The sequence below is a fragment of the Folsomia candida genome, unplaced genomic scaffold, assembly GCF_002217175.1.
Source record: "Folsomia candida strain VU population unplaced genomic scaffold, ASM221717v1 Fcan01_Sc022, whole genome shotgun sequence".
Lineage (NCBI taxonomy): Eukaryota > Metazoa > Arthropoda > Collembola > Entomobryomorpha > Isotomidae > Folsomia > Folsomia candida.
In genome coordinates this window covers 2,500,434-2,519,542 of record NW_019091214.1, presented here as the reverse complement: position 1 = coordinate 2,519,542, position 19,109 = coordinate 2,500,434, and the positions used below count along the sequence as shown (strand labels likewise).

The 19,109-nt window shown below is 38.9% G+C and overlaps 2 protein-coding genes and 1 long non-coding RNA gene across 5 annotated transcripts; all 3 read left to right on the top strand.

Moving 5' to 3' along the window:
• The first annotated feature begins 5,675 nt into the window (after positions 1-5,675).
• Positions 5,676-7,626, top strand: LOC110858761 (protein lifeguard 2). 2 transcript variants are annotated; one of them, XM_022107625.2, is made up of 4 exons: positions 5,676-5,957; positions 6,027-6,200; positions 6,408-6,671; positions 6,741-7,626. In XM_022107625.2, the coding sequence occupies exons 1-4, from the start codon at positions 5,881-5,883 to the stop codon at positions 7,150-7,152; spliced, it is 927 nt and encodes a 308-aa protein (XP_021963317.1). In that variant the 5' UTR covers positions 5,676-5,880; the 3' UTR covers positions 7,153-7,626. The 2 variants fall into 2 exon arrangements, with proteins under 2 accessions (XP_021963317.1, XP_021963318.1); XM_022107626.2 differs by having other exon boundaries at positions 5,677-5,957; positions 6,030-6,200.
• Positions 7,627-8,648: 1,022 nt separating this feature from the next.
• LOC110858796 lies at positions 8,649-10,182 on the top strand. 2 transcript variants are annotated; one of them, XR_004836857.1, is made up of 7 exons: positions 8,649-8,882; positions 9,130-9,190; positions 9,299-9,391; positions 9,459-9,602; positions 9,675-9,794; positions 9,853-9,909; positions 9,980-10,182. It is a non-coding gene; the product is annotated as an uncharacterized LOC110858796 (long non-coding RNA). The 2 variants fall into 2 exon arrangements; XR_002548771.2 differs by lacking the exon at positions 8,649-8,882 and having other exon boundaries at positions 8,958-9,190.
• A 2,040-nt stretch (positions 10,183-12,222) lies between these two features.
• Positions 12,223-18,154, top strand: LOC110858854 (sodium-dependent phosphate transport protein 2B). Its single transcript, XM_022107741.2, has 13 exons — positions 12,223-13,195; positions 13,457-13,570; positions 13,630-13,674; positions 13,748-13,837; positions 13,920-13,961; positions 14,353-14,389; positions 14,466-14,620; positions 14,689-14,807; positions 14,903-15,224; positions 15,293-15,421; positions 15,519-15,747; positions 15,813-15,929; positions 16,361-18,154. Exons 1-13 carry the CDS (start codon positions 12,931-12,933, stop codon positions 16,887-16,889), a joined length of 2,193 nt encoding a protein of 730 aa, XP_021963433.2. The 5' UTR covers positions 12,223-12,930; the 3' UTR covers positions 16,890-18,154.
• Positions 18,155-19,109: the final 955 nt, after the last annotated feature.

Below are 19,109 nucleotides of genomic sequence, written 5' to 3'. Positions count from 1 at the left end.
GATTTTGGCCAGCCAAATATAAGTATAGCTTATATTTATACGTTATAAACCGAGGGCCCAGCCAGGAAGAAGTTGGAGGATGAAAAATGCTTAAATGTCGTTGATGCGGAAAGGGAAGGGAAAATGCAAATTGGAACTTAGGACCATTTCATCACTTTGATGGATGCCGAAAAGACATATTTATGCAAATATGGTGGGCCCAACGCCATATTTACGCTTGGAAATTGTTCCCCAACTTACATAATGGTCACACATATTTCATCCCTCGCAACGGCTTCTGGCCTCAAATCCATCGCACTCCATGCAAATTTTCGGAACAAGTCAACTCGCTCCCTGAAACTAAAAAACTATGAAGATTCTATTACCGACAGAAGACAACTTATACTTTCACCGTCACTGTTACGTTTACTGTTGCACCGCTCCGTGGTGGTGCGAAGGGCGACGGCGAGGACGACTTTTCTGATAAAAAATGTAACTACATTCATATATCGTATCGTGCAAGTAGTGCGTCACAAATAATATTTTGCGTATAATAGTAATTTTTTATAAATTGTGTTTCATGAAAATTTGAAAGCTTGACTTTCACTCAGCTTAAACGTATAACTTGATCTCCAAGTTACTAGATTTTCTTGTCTTAATTCCTAATTTAACTCGATAACTCGTCGCCAAAATAGTCAAAATTAGCGCATTTTTAATTATTTCTCGGCTCTGGGGATTTAGTTTAAAATTCTGGACGGCAAATTTACAAGGCAGTCGTAGCCGATTTTTTTTTAAATATGCCCTCCAGATTTTGACAGTTTTTTAAGGTGAAGATCTCAAGTTTAACAAGCTCTCAGATAAATTGGAACTCGTTGAAACTGGCTCAAAAACCTCACCGCCATTCAACTTCGACTACAAATTTGTAGTCCAAAATTTTAAAATAAATTCCCAGAGCCCAGAAACGATTAGAAATGTGCTGATTTTGACGAATTTAAACTCCGTTTCACGCTACTTGAGTTCATCACATTTAGTTGTATTAGCCGAATTATTTTATTATTTGACACCGGTTATTTTTATTTTGGCGTTTAAATTATCCACTTTCGTCAGATTTTTCATAACCGGTGTCAAATAATAAAATAATTCGGATAATTCGGCTAATGTAACTCATTATGATGAACTCAAGTCGTCTCAAGTAGCGTGAAACGGAGTTTAGCGTTGAGTCGTAGAGTCCTACGTTAAAAAAATATTTTTCTATTTTCACCCTTACTTTCACCACGTTGCATCTTATCGCTCCATGCTTATTATTCAAATGTCTGCGTTATCCCGTCCCTGTCATATTGAACTGCTCACTTTTTTCAAGCTTCCTTCTTTTTTCCCAAGTCGTCCTCGGAAACTTTGCCGTACGTACATTCATACATACGTACCATCTCCCAGAATCATAAAACATCATAAACCACAATTGTACAAAAATATCCTTCGACACTGTCTGACTCAGCCCAGCTTCTCCACTTATTATACTTTGTTCAACTCATCCTTTCTCCCACCCAGGGAAAGTGGCAAAGAATAAAAGAAGACGGGAAAAAAATAAGAAATATGTATTTTCCTCAAAATGGCACATACTTATCAAAAGCACACGAAACGAAACACCCTGCCAGGTTTGCTTGCCTCCTATGGAATTGAATCTCACAAAAATAAAGCTGATCCGATTATTCTCATTCATCAAGAGAGCGAGGACCTTATTCATTGTCACCTCTCTCGCACAGTGGCCGCAGAAACATGGGGGCAGATGAGGGACAATGTCCCCACGGGTATTTGGTGTCCCCATCATCTCCCCATGTTATATAAACCCCTCCCTTCCCTATCCTGCAATGCTAACGTCCCCCGATGTCCCCACGGCCACTGCATGCACACCATATCTAAATACAGGGAAAGAGCAGGCTTGAATTTTCATGCAGGAAGCAGGATATCAAGGAAGTAAGTCGTCGATGCAATTTTATTATCATGGCGGAGACAGACCGAAAACCAAACTTGGGATGACTCTGGTTGGTTCCGGGGTTAAGTGAAGATTTGATTTTATCTGTGATCCACATTCTGTCATCCAATAAAAGATCACCATAATCGAGGACATCATCGCCCCATATTTCATTCTTGAGGGAAAAGGATCCTCATTTCTTGTGACGAGTTGCAAATCCCAGCAGATTTTGGAAGGATTTATTCAACTATCTTTGTTTTTCAGGAGAGAAGGAAGGAACGAATCCACTTAAGCTGGGTACTTTTCTGACGTGATGTGCATGGTCTTAGTGAGTAAGTTGGATATGCAAATAATATAACAGTCAGTAATAAATCTTAATTTAGTTTGTGTGACCATAAACTTGGCTAGGATTTGATTATACGTACGCATACAATTTTATAAGGATTTTGCGTATGAATTTATTAAATATTTCTTGATTCCAATCCAACTTAATTTCAGTTTCATTCAGCCCCTTTTCAGGGTTTGATCTCTTAATATGTTTATCAACTTTCCCAAACGACATAAAACGTTTAAATGGGTAAAAGCTGATGGTGGTGAATGGTGAGAAGCTTTGTCAAACCCAACCACAAAGACTTAATAAATACATAGGAAAGAAGTTATTAAGTGGCTTCAACCGCTTTATGTCATCGTTTTGTCCGTCCGTCCGTCCGTGGGAATAATATCAACAGAACGCCTCAACATAATTAGACGCAGTTTTCGCCATTGTGCTTCCAATTTTCAGTTCCCGGTCGAGTTTGAAATGGGGTCCCTGCAGTCAAGGTCAAGGTGACTTGGCGTGAGGTCAAATGCCCAATAGGACCTTAATTTTTATATACGATGTCATTTTAAATGAAATTTCACCACGAATTCAACGCCGTCAATAATTTTCACCTCCAACGAACTCTTGATCTAGATGAGGAGGTCAATTGTCATAAACGACATAGTTTTCATGTAGTGTCATTTTGAATTTGACTGTATAACGCCACTTTTTTATGTTCGTTTGACACCGTTTATTGTTGGAAGGATCCACTCCACTCCAGACCAGAAGTATGCATGTACCAGCTAATATTCTATCTTTAACTTTCTGCTTTGCTAAACTCTACTAATTACAATAAGTGGGTACTCCTCCTTCCTGGCGAGACAGGACAATCTGATACCAAACCAAGTCGAGAGAGAGCGAGAGAAGTGAAACAATGGAGCTGCATCATTAAATAAAAGCTTCTTAATGAGAAATCATCATCCTTTCTTGTTCGAACTTTCCGAATCGGAAGTGAAACATGGGATGGAAATATAGATTTCGCATTCTGAAAGTGTCATAAATCTTGAGATTTTTGATAGCTTTTGAGCCCAACGAGGTCTCTTTAAAGGTTCAACCTTCTCGGGAACGTTAAGCAAATATGTTGACGTCCCATTCAAATGGTGGTTTGGTTTTGTCTGGTGTCGTCTTTGGGGTTTGGTTTGGTTTGTGGACAAAGACTTGGGAAAGTGTAGTAATAGTTACTTACTTATTAGTTTACTTACTTGGCTCAGTCACTTTCACTTACGATTAAGATGGTGTGGTGTAAGTGTATAAGTAACTTGTTAGTTCATTACTACACCAGACCAGTGGCCGCGGAAACTGTGGGGACATTAACATTGTAGGATAGGGGAGGGCGGGGTTTATATAACATGGGCAGATGATGGGGACATCGAACTACCGTGGGGACATTGTCCCTCTGTCCCCACCCTTCCGCGGCCACTGATACATTTAGCCTGAAAGCATCATCATCTTTGTCCCCCACTCTGCGTCTGCCTACTTACTCCTTCTTTGAATGACTAACTAACTTATTCTCCTGATTCGGTTGGTGGCCGTAATTTATGAAGGGTTCTATCTATCCAGTGTCACCCAGTTATTTACCGCCTTCTACTTCATTAGCTTTCAAAGGAGTGATTGGAGAGTGGAGAGAAAGTCGTGGTTTTCAATCCTCCAACTTCTGCTGGATGAATTTGAACAGGAGGACATGCTAAATACTTTGTTCTACATTATGCACTGTTAAAAATCTGGTAGAACTCCGTACTGGCATTGATTTGGTAATAACTTTTTATCGGATTGGTAGTAGTTTGTTTCTGAGTGGTAAATTTTTCATTACTAAACGGTAATGCCCGTTTTTCCCAGTATCGGTCATATTTATATATACTCTGGCCAGTAATAATTTAATACCAGTTTTTTAAGAGTGTACAAACTCACACATTGGAAAGAAAGTTCAAATAAGGAAAGAAACGCAGAATCATTTTTTATGCAGAATAAGAATTTTCAATTACAGATTTGAATTACGTTTGCCTTATAAGAAGTTACGACGATGTGAAAAAAAATCTAAAAAAAATGACTTGGGTGAAAGTCTTAAATTCACGCTTCAGCAAATTGAATTATCCTTAAAATACTGGCAGTGGGATTTTCCGCGTATGTGAAAGACCACGAAAATTGAATCCCTTGATCCACCTCGTCGAAAAATAAGGTTACGGCAAAGGAAGAATATTCTCCGACCTTTTTTACACACTTATTTTAGACTCGCAGTCTTTTTTTCCTTCTTTATTTTATTTCATTTGATCCCCCATAACATTTTCTTAAGCTCTCTCGCTTTCACTTTTTCCAGGGAACAAAAGAAATCTCAAAAGTACATGTGGGAAGTGTTGAAAGAAGAATAAGTGAGCGATTCATCTCCAGAATTCTCTGGGGCAGGGGAAAAATGAGAGATATGAGAAATGAGAGGCTACAAGCCTGCCTTCCAATTGATAACTACTATCCATTCATCCGTTCAAGTAGTGGAACACTTTCATCTGTCCCCCTTCTGGGAATTAGTTAATTTTTACATAAATTTTAATCCGTAATTTGAATTTTTCTCGGAATTTTTCTCTCATTCTTTTCGTCATGTGATGTGGCTTCACTTAAGAATAAATGTCTCAAGTTACCTCGCTCGTAGTCTTCTTTACAAAGGTCAGAATTGCAGTGAGACTGTGGCTGAAATATGATAAGATGTGTAATACGTATGATATGAAATATGTATCGTAAGCAATTTTTGAAAAACGTTTTCAAATGACTCAATTTTTCTTAGACTTTTTTTAGCAAATATTACATGACGTCAAGAATGATACCGTTCTTCATGAGATCTTTTACATCAGAAACGTTGGTTTCCCATATATTTAATTATTTTGTTTGTGCAGGAATTGTTGATAATCATTAATATGTATGTACTTCGAGATTTTACCCACTATCAAATATCCTGTCGTAAAAAATCATGGTCTAGCCTAATGGCTTAAAAATATGGACAAATGTCACGAATTTATGCTCAAGTTTCAAGAAAGAGTGGTAGTCAGTAAGCACACATCTAGATCGTTATGAAATCCTTGGTCTGTTCCAAGAAAGAAAAACTTCCTTCTTATCTAAACAAATATAGCCTCTAATAGTTTTGAATGGATACGAATCTACCATCCAAACCCATCCAAGTACCATGATCAAGTTCATAAGCAAGCGACCTGTTTTACCATTGCTTTTCGAATTCGTCACATATTAATCATCCATCCATTATGCTATTTACTTAGCAGGATTCGTTCCTTGTTGTGCAATGGTCTTATTCTCGCTGGATTTATAATGAACGTGTTATCACATGTTAAATAATGCCTTCTCCAATGTCCGAATCCTACCATCGAACCAAGACGGCATTGTATTTACTTTAGCCTGAAAAGCGGACTTTGCTTTGCTTTGTTTCTACTGGAAGAACAAACGAACTAAATTAGGTTTAGTTTGCATTTAGCGTTGGAAGACGATTGTCACATTTAAAATCAAAATTTCGAAAAATCAAAATCTTTTCATAAAATAATTGCAACAAGGTAAAAAGTTTCTACGCAAAAAAATGAAGACTTTTTCACCAAATCTGGATGATTCCAACGCACCAATTTTGGAAATGCCGGATAGCCCACCGCCATACAGGTCTCTGTCAGAAACTTATTTTTATCGTTAGATAATTGTTAACCACATACCCTTGATTTTTCAATTTAGCAGCCAGGTCGCAACTTCCGTACCGGTGATTGGATGTGGCCCTAGTAGATCCTCCGGTCATGCCGCATCGGTCTCATCGCCTCAACCAGGCGACATGGAAAGTCAATCGGGGAGCAAGTCGGTGAAAGTGTTGCTTTACCAATCGTCCAAGTCTCAACGTAGCATTTTTCTCAGGTATGCGCTTTATATTATAACTTGCATGAACATTGACGGCGGAAGCAGGGGAGCATTGTCCCCCCAGAAATTTCATAAAATAGTCCCTCCTCTTCCAATCCCACGATGCATGGCCCCCATGTCCCCCAGCTTCCGCCGGCACTGTACATGCAAAACTTTAAATCTGAAGTTGTCAAATAAGTTGCACATAATTCCTACACAATTCAGGAATGTCTACACCATCTTGGCAGCCCAAGGTATCGCCGTTTGTGGGATCATCTCACTATTTTTCATTCCCCACATCCACTCATATTTCCAAGAGATGTCATTCTACATCTTCTGGTCATTCTGGGCCATTGGTACCATCATTGCTTGCTTCGTCACCACGTTGTACAAACTGATGCGAAAACCACCCGTCAATCTAGTGATGGTAACTTTGGTCACGATTTCAGCCGGAGTAATCTTTGGCACGTTAGCTGTGAGAGTAGAAATGTATGTACATTCAGCAATAATTTAAATTCATTACAAAAATTTGCACCATTTTAAGACTTATCATTTCAGGATCAACCCTGTCCTAATTTGCATCGGAATCATAACCGGAGTCTGCCTTTCCGTTGTCCTCTTCACGTTTCAAGACCGTTATCCCTATACTCCGATTATTTCCGTATTCTTCGTCTGGACCTTGTTGTTGGTCGCCTTTGGGGGTTTGTTCCTGTCTTACGGCGAAGACATTGTGGCCACCTTTCAGCTCATGATTGCCCCCACGCTGGTGAGCACCTACTTTGCGATGACAACCCAAATCTTGGTAAAAGACAAGGAGAAAGCAATCATGTCGAATGAGTATGTCTACGGGGCAGTTCAAGTCTCAATGTATTTGGTGGCCGTATTTGCTAAGATTATGTATCGCATTTATTCCTGCTGCTGCCCATGTTGCTCATGCGACAACTGTGGGGACATTTGTAATGAGTTGTGATTTAGCAATATGTGGGGATGATTTCACTATTTTGGCCTGTCGCTTGATTTATTTTTGGTGGTAAATAGTAATGCTTTAGTCAAAAGTAGCTTCACATTTGCATACCTACATACTTAATTTTATTTAGGCAGAAATTTCTAGATAGATGACACGTTTCGCTTAAAATTGGCATGGATTACCAGATTTTATATGCTGGAATAAATATATTTTACTATTTGTTTTATGAACGCTTTCTATTTTTCTACACATCTCAAATTCTCTCATTTTCTAAACTTGGAGTAAATTTACTTATTTGTATCAAGTAAAATCGATACGTTTATAATGAATGATTTTAATATATATATATTCATGTGTATAATAATATCGGTTCTTCGGTTGGGTTATATCATTATGTGTTGTAATGCTCATTTATATATTTACTGACAATTCCTCAAATGCCTATAATAAACGATAATAAAGTTGTATTTTAACAAATCCAGTGTCTGTGAGTGCATTACAACCACAGGACACATTTACGTGCCCCTTGAAAATTTGAGATTTGTTAGTCCATCTTGATAAAATATAGCGGAACGAACGCTGAGGTTGAGGTCAATGCCAGCATCAATAAGTAAATGTATATTTCTTTTCGGGCCCAACCACCAAATACATGACATTTCAAGTCCTTAATGCTCTATACTCAGGAGGGGAGCTTGCGAGGTTGATAATAACAGATATTGGTGCCCTTTGGATATGTGGTAGGGACCCATGAGTGTACTAAAACCCTGAAGTAGTTTGACTCCATGGCCACATTTGCGCCCGCCACACCCACTCAAAAATGTCCAAAAAACGCTTTCACCCCAGTTTTCACTCACTCAAATCCACGCCAAAAATCCAATTTTACTCGGATTTTGAAATTTCTTTCATCATTACACTCCCAGATAGTTGCTTTCTTCAATCCAATATCAAACTCAATTTTTTCGAAATTTTTAGTATTTTTAAAATTTGAAATTCTGAATGAGGATTGTTGTAGTCATCAACAAAACAAATTATGTTTGCGAAATAATCATCAATAAAATTGAGTTTGATATTGGATTGAAGAAAGCAACTATCTGGGAGTATAATGGTGAAAGAAATTTCAAAATCCGAGTAAAATTGGATTTTTGACGTGGATTTGAGTGAGTGAAAACTCGAGTGAAAGCGTTTTTTGGGCATTTTTGAGTGGGTGTGGCGGGCGCAAATGTGGCCATGGAGTCAAACTACTTCAGGGTTTTAGTACACTCATGGGTCCCTACCACATATCCAAAGGGCACCAAGATCTGTTATTATCAACCTCGCAAGCTCCCCTCCTCAGTTAAGAGTGGATGCATAATACACTTTACACCCTTCACATATACATTATTATTGGATTCAGTGGCCGCAGAAGCGTGGGGACATCTGGGGGCATTAACATTGTAGAATATGGGAGAGAGGAATTTCTATATTGTACTTAAGTCCTCACGCTTCAGTGGCCACTAATTGCACTTCGTTTTAACTAAACCCTTTCCTTTCTTATGTACGCACTTCTTCGAAACCTAAAACTAAAACATATCTAAAGCAGCATAACGAATGAAGCATTTTGTACTTGAATGGTCAGTTGCATTTCTTGGGTTTACTTGATCACGAACTGCATATAATTCAGTTCAATTATAATTTATTTAATATACGTTTTAAACATGGGTTGCATGGACATGCCTAAGAGACCAGTAATTAAGGTAAGGCTAAGTTATGAAAATCAACCTGAGTTTGGGTTATGGATACAAGTTCAACTACGAATTTTGAGATTACATTTGATTTGCTTATCTATATTGCTTTTATGTAAAATGTAAAATTTATCCTCCTCCTTTCTGACACGAGTCCCACTACTGAATCTCTGTGTGAAACACTTGTGAAGTGCAACGTAACATTTTTCTATAAATTTTGTATAAACTTAAAATTACTTGTTTAAAATTTACGTATTAGACGGCAGGAACTATGTCCCACCTTATAGCAAGCGCTGGAAGATTCCTGACGACGCGAGCAGGTAAGGAATTTCGCAAACTTGATTAAATCATTGCAAGAAATGTACCCTGAAAAGTCTGAACTCTCCTGTGGATTTTAATTTACTATATGAAATTTCAAATTATTTCAGAAGTTAAGGTCAGAGCACTAGAGATAAAGTTGTTGGCGGCTATACAAATAAGAGCAGAAACGGACAAGTCTATTTTTTAAATCACAAATCCTGGTAAGATATTTAGGTTTATTCATATTTCATGAAGCTGAACTTGTTCATAATTCGCCAATTTATTTAGAGAACTATGACAGTACGTCGACAGAAAGGAAAGTCCTGGAGAAATTTAACCAAGCCACAGAGGGAAAGGTTAATGAGGTGTCATCGAATGCTGATGATGATTCCGATGACGTAGTTAAAGAAGATTCGCAAGATGATAATTCGGGTATTTAATAAATTTAGAAATTTCATATGCCTTATTCCATACTCTATTTATATATATGTGTATATTTTACAGACCTCGAACTTACTCTGAAGGCATTGGAAGCCGCCCGACATGAGGATGAAAGGAAGGTGGCTTCCTTACAAGCCAAATTAACCCAAGCAAGAAATGCATTGGAGGCTTTGAAAATAGAAAGTAATAAACTTTAAATATTGCAAAAGAATATGCATATATTACATGATATTTTTTGCAGTGAGGTCCACTCCGGGAGCAGGTGGTTAAAGTGGTAGTCATGCCGGGACATGAGGAGGTCTGTTAAACCGAATTTTACATATTTATCATTCGTTACGTGAGCCCTACATATATGCGCTTTTGTATAGGCGGTGGTGGAGGAAGGGTCGAACCCAGAGGGGGTGGCGAGAGACGAAGAAGATCTGGTATCCTACCATCGTTAACATTACTACACGGTCAATTTCGGACTTATCATTATTTATTTATGCATGTCTTATAGTTTAAAAGTTCCTTATTTACTGAAAGTTATCAGGGAATACATAAGCAATATCCTTGCCATACGCAACTGGTCCATACTTCGTGTCGATTTATTGCCTCATTTGGTCAGATTGCTTTCACAATTTTGGTCACTTTGAACTCTGATCATCAAAGGGAAATATAGAGTTGAAATGCACAAAATACGACAAAGTGTTCAAGCGAGAAATCAAAAGCGTCCCCATCCGATTTACATCCTGGTCGTATCATTATCGCCACTCTATCCAATATCGGAACACTTTGTGAGTCAATCATGACCCGTCTTGACCACTCTTCGCATCCATCCACTGACTGGACTCTTTCATGATATAGAAAGATACGTACGTCGCAAATAGAATGGGGATCGAGAATCAGTGGCCGCGGAAGCATGGGGACAGAGGGACAATGTCCCCACGGTTATTCGATGTCCCCATCATCTCCCCACGTTATATAAACCCCTCCCTCCCCTATCCTACAATGTTAATGTCCCCACAGCTTCCGCCGCCACTGCTAAGAATAAGGACATTTTACCCGGCAAGATGAGACTCTCTACCACCAAATTGAATAAAGTGACCAAGGAGAAAGTTGGTGGGCTGGTTAAATCTGAAATAAATATGGAGTTTAGCTTACGTATCAAGCAACCTACCCTACCTGCTGGATGACATTCTGTACATCTACGTGGTTGGCTTTTTAGTCGTAGTCTCGTAGTGTCACTGAAAGGGGGATGATGATTGCACAAAGATTGTCAATTTGTTCTGCTCAATATGGAAGAGCCTCTGGCCAACTTTTTCTTATTCTCCTCTCTCTCTCACTCTCTCCCAACTTTGAATTGAATCCGGCCATTTCACACTTTATTTACATCACGTTCCACCATTTATTCCACCAAGCAAGTCCAGTAGGAGTTTTTCACAACATTCTATGAATACAAAGTAAGTGACTGTGCATGGTGAGCTGAGATAAAATCATGATGTTCTTCTCACTAGTTCGAGTGAGTGGGGGGAGAGAAAGGAGGAGAAGAAAACAGTTTAAGTCTCAACAACATAAGAGAAAGTTTGGTAAGTTGGGGAAGAAGACTTCTTGATGAAAACAGGATTGAATTTAAGCTTAAAAGATGCCCTCCAGGAGTGGACATAGTTTATCTGGCTAACTCCTCCAACTTGTCGCCCACCATTTAATCCAATCATTTCAGGAGGAAAAGTAAAACAAGGGAGACAGACAGCGCCAATACGTATCAGGATATTACGGCGTCCTATATATATAACCAGATCGGGAGAAAGTGAAAGGAGAACAAAGTGCCAAAATGTTTCATAGTGGGTATCAGTTGTTGTACATGGTATTGAGCTACATACATACATCTGCATATGATAAGTTGATAAATATTTGTGTTTTTTAAAAATATACGAATTTTATCGGGGAAGAAGTGACGCGTTTCAGATCAAAGTTAAACCTAGGATTTAAAGAAAGACATGATCGAGGGGAGGAAATGAATTTATTTTTCAAAACAGTTTATAAACTTTCTCTTCGTAGGATATAATTTAAAAAACACTGCTTTTAAAAACATGTACCAATTTCTTTCAAAATTTTCCAATCAAGTATTCCAACTTTCGAAATTTTATGACCACATACATTTATAGTGATGACTCATTAGGTACATGATAAATCCCAGTATAATCCAATATCCATTACGTATCAAATGGTCACTATTGAACCATGCGAAATCAGATATCTCGACCTTATCGATATATAAAAGGTCACATGGATTTGGCTAGATTGATAAAAAATTGCGAATTGCATAAGCCTACCCAAAGCATTGTTGAGTATGGCTGGATGAAGGTGAAAGTAGTCGTTCGAGACGTGACTGGCTGCACTTTCTCGTGCTACGTGCGCCCTCGTGGAACATATCTCTCAATTCCAGACTCTTCTCCATCTTTCTCTCCCTGCTTTGACTTTTCCCATGCTAACCAACCAACCAACCAACCATTGCCCGGCTCGGGACTTTCCACGATTATGGAATGCATAGTACATAGCAGGATCAGTAGTGACGACACGGGTTTTTCGGGGGAAATCACGAGATTTCTTCCTCCCACATGACTGCGAGGACGACAGCAGCGTGTGCGATACACATACGTCTGTCAGCCGTCGTCAGAACGATACCTTTTCATATTAACGAGGAACAGATGGCTTATAAGGCTGCCAGTCTTTCCATAAATACAATACTTGAAGACTGACACGTACCGCTGGCTGAGTCAGTCTTGGAGAAAAGTTCGCCCCGTGTTCACTTTAATCAGGAACGAACGGAACGTATTTACATAGTTGGAAAGTTGATCTCACTCACTTTTTGGCAGCGAAAAGGAACATGGCAAATTCTCCGAATTGGAACATGGATTTAATAAGCTTGCTCCCCGAGTGCATTGGTGATCACAATATCTCCAATGACTTTTGGGAAATAACGGGAGAAAATATAAACAACACGCAGAAAACTAGTTCTTACAACACGACGGACATCAATAATTTGTCAGAGAAAGTTTGTTGTGGACTTTCTCTTGAATACCTCCTCAATTGCGAAATCTTTTAGGAATACGTACATTTTTCTAGTTGTTTGGTTATTTTTTTTGGAGTTATATATTTTTCTCGGAAATCGTCTGCCTATTTTGTCGGGAAAGTTTTCAGAAATATTTTTTTGAATTACTCACCTTCAATTTTGTCAACCTCTCGGAAATACAATTTCTTCCACAAACGAAGCCAAATCATTCAAAGTGCAAGTTAAAATGCATGGAAAGTAGTGAATAACTTAACCGACGCCACAATGACAATGACCACGAAAAACCCACGGAGACCGGCAACGACTACGGGGAACCAGGCCCACCACCAGCAGCTCTTGCTGGACGCAGCTTCCGTGGCTTTAATCCCCCCAGAACCACGAGAAGGGGGACATGGAGCTGGAAATTCTTGTACGAAGAACGCAAGTGACCGTTCAGATGATGAAAGCGCCCTCGTGACGAGGACTCCACCTCGGTCGACTTCTGGGAAAGTGGTGGAAATCACGATAACTCCTGTTCCATCGGTCCCAGGTAAGTCCTGAACACGATTCACGACTCGTGTGCAGTGGCCGCGGAAGCCGTGGGGGCATTAACATTGCAGGATAGGGGAGAGAGGGGTTTATATAACATGGGGAGATGATGGGGACATCGAATACCCGTGGGGACATTGTCCCTTTGTCCCCACGCTTCCGGGGTCACTGCTTAAGTGAATCTTGAACCAGGACAATTAGCATTTTTTGCATGTAATTGAACCACTTTTCGTTCCTAATGAGTAAATATTTCCGGAAATAGAGAGCCTTGAAGAGCGAGGTGGCCTATATATGCAGAAGCCAACGAAAGGTCGAGTAATTGCTGTCAAACTGATGGCAATCTGCGCCTTGCTCTACATCTTCGTCTGCTCCTTGGGTGAGGCGTTTCATACTATTTTTGATACGCGGCATGATTTAATTCTGCATAATTTGTAGGATTCATGAGTGACGCTTTCCGATTAATTGCTGGGAAAGCGGCAGGTGAGAAGTTTGATGAGATATGTAAATGGCATTGGATATTCATAACTCATTATTAATTCTGACATAAATTTAGGCCAAGTTCTTCAGCAAGAGAAACTTATTACGGTTCCAATAGTGGGCGTAATGCTGGGAATTCTCGTCACTGTCGCAGTTCAGAGCTCGTGTATGTACTTAATTTAACCTCATTTATTTAATCGACTATTCAGAAATTCAATAACTTTTATTCCTTTCTAATTATCTATTAGCTACTTCGACTTCAATCGTCGTTTCAATGGTGGCGTCAGGATGTAAGATTGAACAATTGATATTTTATGTGCATTACCAAACGTATTGACCACGAATATATGTACGACCGACCAACCAACCACAAAAACTCCTCTGTTCCTGACATTTGCTTGACCCAAAATACGAGGACAGGCTAATTTAATCGATCCTTGCAGACCGACTGTGACATAAAGACGGCCACTTTCACCACCACTTTCTACATATGCATGACTTCTCTCTGACTCGTATCGATTTCTTATTATATACTCTTTCCAACTGTGCCGGATTTATCCCTCGCTTTCCCCGACTTACAGACATACAAATACATAATTGCAAAAAAATGTCCTACATTTTTTATACGTTGTCCCTGAAATTAGCCAGCAGGACATTAAATGATGTATGATTTATTTTCAGTATTCACGGTGAAAACTGCGATTCCAATAATTATGGGGTAATTTTCATTCTATTGTTTGTCATGTCGTGACATTTAGCCTAAATTTGATTCAATTTCCTCCTCCCCCAAATAGTGCCAACATCGGAACCAGTGTGACCAACACGGTCGTCGCACTGACGCATATGACTAATCGGCAAGACTTTGAGAGGGCATTTGGTGGGGCCGTGTTGCACGATATGTTCAATCTTCTCACGGTTACGACTCTCCTCATCGTGGAACAATTGACATGTATGTGTAGCAAATTAGATGATAAGCATTTATGAATATGTATACAATCTCTTATTTAATATGCACAGCTTATCTGGAAGTTACTACAACAAAGATAATCAACATGCTGGATTTGCAATCCTCCAAAGGCGGAGAGATTCAGGTGCTATCGAAAATTACGAAACCCTTCACATCTCTCATCGTACAAGTATGTATGGAAAAATGAATGATGATACCCATTTTTTAACCTGTCTCTGCCCTATAAAATGGTAATAATAATTCCCATAAATCAATGAATCGCAGATAAACAAAGATGTGATTGTGGGATGGTCAATAAATGACCCACAATACGATAATGAACGACTGCTCAAAGTCTGGTGCAACTATTCGAGCCTGACTTCTTCTTCTCCGCCTGATCTACAACCGACAGCAGACGACAATATTGATAACAAAGTTTCATCTTCTTCATCCAATCATTCGGCTGGGTCGTCTGGAAATATAAGTCAGAGGGGAAGCGGCGGTGGTGGTGATGATTTGCAGCTGTCTGTACAAAATGGGAGTCAAGGGTCAACTCGTGATGCAATTTCGGCCGCTATGATGTCCACCGGAAGTACTGGGCAGAAATGTATGATTTAGCAGATTCTTTCTTGGATAGATTAATGGAACATATGCTAATTTTTTTTTACAATTTAGGTAAATTTCTATTCAACATGTTCAACTTGGGGGATCTTGCGGTTGGTGTAATACTTTTGGTCGTATCGCTCGTATTGCTTTGTGGATGTCTGATTTTGCTGGTCAAAGTTCTGTCATCTTTGCTCAAAGGTAAATAAATAGATTCATACATACATAATTTATCAAGGGTTTAATGATCATGTTTACTGCTGTGTATGCTATTTATTTATTTTTATCTTAAAAACAGGGAAACTTGCTGTTGCCGTGCAAAAAGTGGTGAACGCCAACATTCCTTATGTTCCCTGTCTCACTGGATATCTCGCGATTGGAATTGGAGCCGTTATGACCCTGCTGGTTCAATCCTCGTCCGTCTTTACTTCAGCTATGACTCCGTTAATTGCGATGGGAATGATATCACTGGATCGAGCGTATCCTCTGACCTTGGGATCAAATCTTGGCACCACGACCACCGCAATGTAATTTTGAAGGACATAAATGAAAAATTTGGTAGATCGTCAGATTTGAGCTATTTAATTTTTAGGTTGGCTGCACTAGCAACGGAAGGTCCTAACCTGAGACTGTCAATTCAACTAGCTCTGTGCCACATGTTGTTTAATCTGACTGGAATTTTGTTGTTTTATCCGATTCCTTACATGAGGTACACACATAAGCAATACTTAAAATGGAGGTCTTCTAGCGTATGCTCCCAGATTTTGATTAAGCCAGTGTCAATCGATCGCAAATTTGATTAATATGAAATTTGCAAACGACACTATCTGCCAGTGCTCAGGTTTGGCAGAGATGTTTGCATCCGAAGAGGAGAAAGTGGGCAGGAAATTTGGAAAGTGTAAAATTTATGGCGCGCTTTCTCCTCTTCGGATGCAAATATCTTCGCCAAATGTGCCCATTGGGAGGTCGTGTCTTTCGCAAATTCCATATTGATTAAATTTGCGATCGATTGACACTGGCTTAGTCCAAATCGGAGAACATACGGTGGAAGATCTCCATTCTTAGGATTAGTTTGCTGTTTATACGCACCTAAAAAAATACAGAATGCTCAGAAACCCCAAAATATTATGAAATTGGCAGGTTCCCCGTACGAATGGCAGCCGCTCTTGGCCGCATAACATCTCAATACCGCTGGTTTGCCGTATTCTACTTGATTTTCATGTTTGTCCTCCTCCCCTTGACCGTTTTCACTCTGACGCTCATCGGCCCCATGGCCTTTTACTGTGTCGCCGGTCCAGTCGGAGTCATCATCCTGCTTGTCCTTGGACTAACCCTTCTGCAAACATGGATTCCTTCTCTCCTTCCAGAAATCTTGACGGATTGGAACTTCCTCCCGAAATGGTGCCGAAGTTTGGAACCCTACGACCGCGTTGTCGACCGGATTGTAACCACGTGGCGAATCTACTTCCCCTGGTGCTGCAGTGGCGGTGCGAGTGGGACGACGAACGTCGGTGGCAATTTTACCGGAGGAATGAGACCGAACAATAGCCAAGTCTGCTTCGTAAATGGCTCACGATCTCCAAGTCCGCAAGGCTACGTCTTTGATAATTCCGCATTTGCACGGAATGACCACTCATTCACGATGGACATGAGAAATACTCCGGTTTGAAGGGAAGGAAATGTGGCAATTAGTCTGTCTAATTTTATTCCAGTGCTAGATTCGTATACCTCATCTCATGTTATTAGATATGTAATGTAAAATTACACAGATATTTCATAAATTAAATAGTTGACCATTGTACTTTAACCCATAAGTAGCATCATCATGTTTGAACTCTTGATCTAAATGGTAGTTTTAACTTACATACAAAAAGTTATTCCTCCTTTAGACAAATGCATAACTCACCAGTCTCAGTATTACTTTTGTAGAATTGTCACTATCAAAACATGAAATATGTATGTGTCTTTTCTCATTTATTATCTACATTGTGATAAAAATATATGCTTACAAATACTAAACGCATAACTAACTAACTATGTATACAGCCAAATAAATGTGTATTTAGCGGAACATTTTGTCCTCTTATGAATGTCTTCTGCAAATGCACAGAAACGAATGAAAGGATGAAATTGATGATATATGTACCTGTTTGTTGCAAAAAAATTTGTACCTATGTAAAAAATATTCAAAATTTCACAAATATTTATCAATTTGTATCAATTTTATCGCTGAAAAATAAGCATGCACAAAAAAAACAATTGTTCAATCCAACCCAGCACCGTCTAAAATTTCTGCCGAATTGTTTATTTATTTATATACGTCAAGCCCTGCCATATTCGCTGAATGTAAGACTTGTAAACTTGTGATGATAAGCACACCGGATAAGTATAATAGTGCTGATGTGATGTGTACTGAGGATGAGTGGGTGATAGATAAATAAGTGTTGTTCACATTAATATTATTATTATTATTACGCACGCATCAACCTCATTGCAGATAACTTTGTGTCAAGTGTTTGCATGGAGGGGAAATCGCAACACATAATAATTACATATGTATTATTTACAATTGTCCAAACTTACGTGCATACTTGATTATTTTGCAAACTTGCCTTTTTTCGAGCAGTGGCCGCGGAAGCTGTGGGGGCATTAACATTGTAGGATAGGGGAGGGAGGGGCTTATATAACATGGGCAGACGATGGGGACATCGAATAACCGTGGGGACATTGTCCCTCATCTGTCCTCACGCTCCCGTGGCCACGGTTTTCGAGGATGATATGATGATAATATGTACATGCACTGCAAAATTTCCTCGTATTTGTAATATGGATCAACACTGCTATCTGTCAACCAGTGTTGTTGAAACTTTTTGATTTGACCGTTTATCATGATCACTGAAATAAAAAGCGAAACGATTATGAAACAAAAATTGATAACTAAGAAAATAAATATACTTTAATGCGCAGATCTCATTTGCATACACCAAGTAAGTAGCAAATACGGTATTTTATTAATAAGATAACCGATTTTTTATTCTCCGGCTTAAGGACGGGGATTTACTTGAAAAAATTACGAGAACATAGACACAGATGCATAATTACATATATGTAATGCCATGAAGAGAATGGAAGACATATGCACACATAAAAAGGCAATATGATACAGACAATGGAATTGGCAATAAAAATAAGCACAAGTAAATAGCACGTCCACAATATACATATATGATTATACAGAAATGTATCGATTTGGTCCAGACATCTTTATGCATCCATCATATTTTATGCATAGCCAAATTATGTCCAATCTAGCTAATAATGGACAAAATGCTCCATTACACATACATATTAGCGGTCTACGATTTGCCAGAGTTGAGCATTTAGGACAAATTTTCTACAATTTTACCTCATACTTACCGTACCTTCTCTTTAACTAAGGTATGCATATACATATGCACATTTTTTAACTAGACGTCCAGTTCTAAATACGATTCTGCAAAATTATAGACCATTTTCCACCCCACGATTCGACCTGTGTCCTTGTCGTATGTATCATAATATTATTAAGTACACAAACACACATCCATACATATTCCATAGTCCAATGTCGTCTAGTTTCCTTGTATCTGAAAATACCCAAGATTTGCACCATTCCAACATAAAACTCTGTAATAATTCTTAATAAGTATATAAGACTTGCTGAATTAAAAGTTGACTCCTGTCCAAAAATTTTGTCATGTAATCCATCATTGACAACACATTTAATTTTATTAGAACATTACGTCTCTCCTACATAAATAAATAAATACACATCTTCTCCTCGTCTAACAAGGGTTTGCATTAACATACCAAGCTTATCCATGTACAATAAATTGGTTTAAATTTTCTA